This window comes from Oreochromis niloticus, linkage group LG5 (assembly GCF_001858045.2).
Source record: "Oreochromis niloticus isolate F11D_XX linkage group LG5, O_niloticus_UMD_NMBU, whole genome shotgun sequence".
Classification (NCBI taxonomy): domain Eukaryota; kingdom Metazoa; phylum Chordata; class Actinopteri; order Cichliformes; family Cichlidae; genus Oreochromis; species Oreochromis niloticus.
Genome location: NC_031970.2, coordinates 24,245,005 through 24,249,851, shown reverse-complemented (window position 1 = coordinate 24,249,851; position 4,847 = coordinate 24,245,005). Strand labels below are relative to the sequence as shown.

The window sequence follows — 4,847 nt, the reverse complement described above, 5'->3', positions numbered from 1 at the left end:
GGAATAAGATTTTTTTTTTTTTTTTTTTTTAATGTGTTTTTGATCTCAGGTAAGTTTAAAAAACACTTCAATGATATGTCACTGTATTTGATTTAAAATCTAGGTGGGTTCATGTTTTTTTGCTTTAAATGTAACTTCTACTTCATACATTTTTATATATTGTCCTTTTGATATAGAGATGATTTCCTCTGGTGTTCATGTGAGCTTATTATAACAAATGGTGTAACCCATAGTGAAGAGCATCAGGACAATCACAAAAAAGGGTTTATTGTGATTTGTTCATGCTCACATTGTAACTGATGATCAAAAGGTGGTTTTTAGTCTTGTTGTCCGGTTTTAGTGAGCCCATGTGAATTGTTCCCTCCGTTTCCTGTTGTTAGCTAACAGGAGTTGTATCCCATCTGCGGGGCGTGTTGTGCATTTAGAGATGGTCTTCTGTAAACCCTGCTGATGGTGGTGTGGTAAAATCCCAGTATAATAGCAGTTTCTGGAGTCCTCAGACCAACCTGTCTGGCACCAAAAACCATGCCACTCTTAAAGTCAGGCTTCTTCCTCATTCTGATGCTCACTTTGAACTTCAACAGGTCATCTCGACCATATCTATATGCCTAAATGCACTGAGTTGCTGACATTTGATTCGCAGATTATATATTTGCATTAACGCACAGTGAAACAGTTGTGCCTAATGAATTTGGCAAGTGTGTGTATATATGAAGATATACACTTGTTCAGTTAAAGGTATTTGTGTTAATCAGTCCACAGTGTGTTCTGCCATCTTTTAAACACTTCTGGGCATTTATTTTGAACTAGCATTCAAGCTAACTTCATTCTCAATAATTAGCATTATGTATTGAACCCTTTCTCATAATAATCTCTCATCTCATATGTCATCGTCATAACTCTGCTAGTCTTTTTTGGTGGCTGTAATAACACCATTGTTACTGTAGATGGCAGCAGCCGACTCGAATGAAGTGACTGAAAGACGCAGAGGAAGAAAATAGTCTCGCTTAAAGACCCCGAACAACAACAAAAACCTGGGTTCAGTACTTTATCGGTTTGAAAACGCAAAGTTATTGCTGCTTTTTTTAATGGGAGCATATTTAATCATTTAAAAATGTTCAATGAAAACTCTTCTGCGAATGAAGCCAGTGAAGTCGCTTGTGGAGACGGCGAAGAGGACGTGCCCGTCTGTGAATCAAAGGAGCGGGGCTTTAAACCTGCTCATGAGACCCCCTCTGCCAGGTTTCTGCAGGCTGAACTGGAGCTGAACGCTCACCTCCGTGGCCTCCGCTTCAGCGACCCTGTCCGGTACATCTACAACCCGCTGGAGTACGCCTGGGACACCCACCGCTGCTATGTGGAGAAGTACTGTCAGGCCGGACAAAAGATCCTGTTTTTGGGGATGAATCCCGGGCCTTTCGGAATGGCTCAGACAGGGGTAAGCACACAATTTGAGGCATAGTACAGTTTCCAAATCGCCTATGACCGTAACAGGAGCACAACAGTGGTAAAAGGTTTAAAGGGCTGTGAATGCGGAAGCGAACCCAAACAAACTAAGGAGACAGCCTCCCAGGGGCGCTCCTATCATGTTTTCAGCGGGGTGTCGCAGCAGAAACCCGCAACATGGTGGATACTGCCTATTAAATGCAGCACACAACAGGATGAATGATTTAAGATTAAACAGTGTCACAGGACAGGAACTTGAAAATGGCTTTGTATGGAATAACTGTTTTGCAAAGTGATGAAACAAGACTTAGAATAACATGTAGCAATATTTACGGTTTTAACACCAAAATATACACTAGCTAGCCACTTTATTAGGTACACATGGCTAGTACTGGGTCGGACCCCCATTTGGCTTCAGAGCTGCCTTAATTCTTTGTGTCACAGATTCAATAAGATGCTGGAAAGAATAGAGATTTTGGTCCATATTGACATGAGAGGATCACACCACAGGATGGGTACACTGCAGTCATTAAAGCAACAATGCAAACTGAAGACTGACAGGACTGGTGCCCAGTGTGGTCTTCTGCAGCTTCAAGGTTCAGACTATTCAGAGATACTCTTGCGCATACCTTCAATTAATTAACATGCTGTCATTTTACAGCATGTTAATTAAATGTGTAGTTTAGCACAGCTGCATTGTCAGTCCACTGTGTTATTACGGCCTCGTGCTGGATTTGAGGATCTTAGGTGATTATAACAGTATTCACCACAACCCTTATTTAGCGCTACGTTTAATTAAAATTCCCAGTGTAGCCCACTTTGACATTTTGTTATTGCACACACAACAGTGAGGTTTGATGAGAAGAGCTGATCATCTTAAATAACTGAACCAACTTAGAATTGGTAGTCGTCCTCCTGTATGATTAGGATATTAAACTGCTGTGGCATTTGTAAAGGATACAGCTGTTCATCCTCTATTATAGCTCCTATCTCTCCCCATCCTGTTTCCTCCACATGTATTTAAGGAATTGAGACATCTTTCCACATATAGAGAAAGCATGCAGGGTCACTGCAAGGAGGACAGGGGACAGAGAAGATGAGGAGCCACAAAATGGAGAGATGATAAAACCCCTTTGTTGTAATTTACCATCAGCATCATGAAGACTCCCAGGCTCCCTCTGACCTCAGAGCTGCTTTAAATAATCTGCTTGTCTTTGCGCAGGTCCCGTTTGGTGAGGTGAAGTCAGTTGTCGACTGGCTGAAGATCACGGGGGAGGTTAGCCGCCCGCAAAATGAGCACCCAAAGAGACGGATCACGGGGCTCGCCTGCACTCAGAGCGAAGTGAGCGGCGCTCGTTTTTGGGGTTTCTTCAGAAAATTGTGCGGTGACCCGGCGGTCTTCTTCCAGCACTGCTTTGTGCACAACCTGTGCCCGTTAATCTTCATGAGCGACAGCGGGAAGAATTTAACACCCCCTGAGCTGCCAGCAGCTGAACGGGAGGCCCTGCTGCGCCTGTGTGACATTGCACTGTGCCAGGTGGTGGAGGCACTGAACGTCTCCATGGTGATTGGCGTAGGAAAGGTGGCAGAGCAACGGGCACGGCGGGCTCTGTCTGCTGCAGGTGTCAATGTGCGTGTTGAGGGCATCATGCATCCATCACCCAGGAACCCACTGGCTAATAAGGGCTGGGAGGATGTAGCTAAAGCCAAACTGCAGGAACTTGGTGTTCTATCCCTTTTAAGTAAAACTTGCGCCAGTCAGTCATGATTAATGCATTTACTCCAACACCAGATGAGGATGTGTGACATTCCTGTGTATCTTTCAGTTCACAGAAGGTTTGGTGCACTGTTGAGAAGGGCACACTCAGTTATCTGTGTGTCCAAACACATGCTGGTAGCTCCAAGGAGAACCTGTAACACACTACTGCTTTTCCACATCTGTTACCACAAATGCTGTAAACACATCTGCTCTGCAACTGCTTTTTCTTCTCTAAAGGTCTGTCTGCATTACTTCAAGATGAGACTCCTGCTGTGATCAGTGGCTGCAGCGTAGCTTTAAAATATGCAGCCAGAAAAAATTTCTACACTAATGACTGTACGGTGCTTTGAGTAAAGCCTTAGCTCAGGGTGTATGTGAATATTCGATATTGTATTTTTCTTTGTGTGTAACAAGTGTTACGTCTACAGCTGAACCCTACAATTAAAGTTGATGTGGCCTTATGTTCGTCAGCTAATTAAGATGTGACCTATGAATTTCCTATAAAAGGACAGTTTTGATGTGTTAATATCAATGAGGGTCACAAAATTAGATTGGAATAGAAAAAGACCAGAATATAGTGAAAGTCAAAATAAAGTTCGCTGGCCACACGGACAGCTCTTTGTCATGTAGCACTAAAAATATATTCATACAGTGATAATTACATGGGCAGAATCAATCTGTGGTGCTTTTTTATGACATTTTATAGCTCTATTTTAAATTTTCATTTAGCTTGGTTGTGTATTTTATGGGTCTGCACAATGAATTTTCAGTTTCAGTGTTTTTATTTTACTATTCTTTTTTAATTTGATTTTACTATTGAAATAAATACTGGCTGATCAAATCTGATGCTGCAAACATGAAGTTATACTGACAGTTAAGGCATATGTTTAGCAGGGAAGTTGTTGAAACATGTGGAAGTTGTAAAAGAAATCTGTCATTAACTGAAATACTGAATTAATGAAAATTCTCTGCTTTTATGGCTGAACCTGAATTACATACATGAAAGAAACGAGATGGCATTTTTTTTAACCTAAATACATATTTATGAACTGCAGCTTTCTTCCTTTCTTTTTTTAAGAAGACTAAATCATACCTACAGGTATGCTGACTCAGCAGGGATAATATGAAATCAAATTATTTGACGGCAATAGGAAAACATCCCACAAGAGCCTCACTGCATTATATAGTTTTTCTTTACATAAAGACTCTTCCACCATGAGAAAGTGTGTAAATTAAGTGCTCACATGAGACCTACTCAGTTAGTACTTTGTGTTAACAAATGCAACTCTCTTGGCTTTGTGCCAAAGCTACACTGCCATCAGGTGTTCAGAGTGGGAACATGATTCTTACACAGTCGCAGGGGGAAAAAAAAGGTGCATGATATTAGATTTGCAGTCTTTGCTTAAAAAAACAGAAACTTGGATACGATATGTGTTTATCACCAGTTCAGGATTATCAGATCAGATATAAATAGGTGCAGGATATCCTCATTTTCCACATTAAAAACAAACAAACAAAAAGAATCTCTTTGCTGTGATACTGCTGTTTTTATGCCTCTCACTGGTTTCTGGCTGGTGGGTGCGCTGAAGTTGTTATTAACATAAATGTGAAGCTCTGATGATTTCCTTACCCCCACCTGTGC

The 4,847-nt window shown here is 41.4% G+C and overlaps 1 protein-coding gene across 1 annotated transcript; it reads left to right on the top strand.

Moving 5' to 3' along the window:
• Positions 1 to 912: 912 nt before the first annotated feature.
• Positions 913 to 4,259, top strand: LOC100708508 (single-strand selective monofunctional uracil DNA glycosylase). Its single transcript, XM_003441333.5, has 2 exons — positions 913 to 1,438; positions 2,669 to 4,259. Exons 1-2 carry the CDS (start codon positions 1,115 to 1,117, stop codon positions 3,212 to 3,214), a joined length of 870 nt encoding a protein of 289 aa, XP_003441381.1. The 5' UTR covers positions 913 to 1,114; the 3' UTR covers positions 3,215 to 4,259.
• The last annotated feature ends 588 nt before the right edge of the window (positions 4,260 to 4,847 follow it).

Bases quoted from the DNA above. Each gene is read 5' to 3' on its own strand.
- LOC100708508 (XM_003441333.5), top strand. From the start codon at position 1,115: ATGTTCAATGAAAACTCTTCTGCGAATGAAGCCAGTGAAGTCGCTTGT. The intron at 1,439-2,668 runs GTAAGCACACAA...GTCTTTGCGCAG, and splicing joins TCGGAATGGCTCAGACAGGG to GTCCCGTTTGGTGAGGTGAA.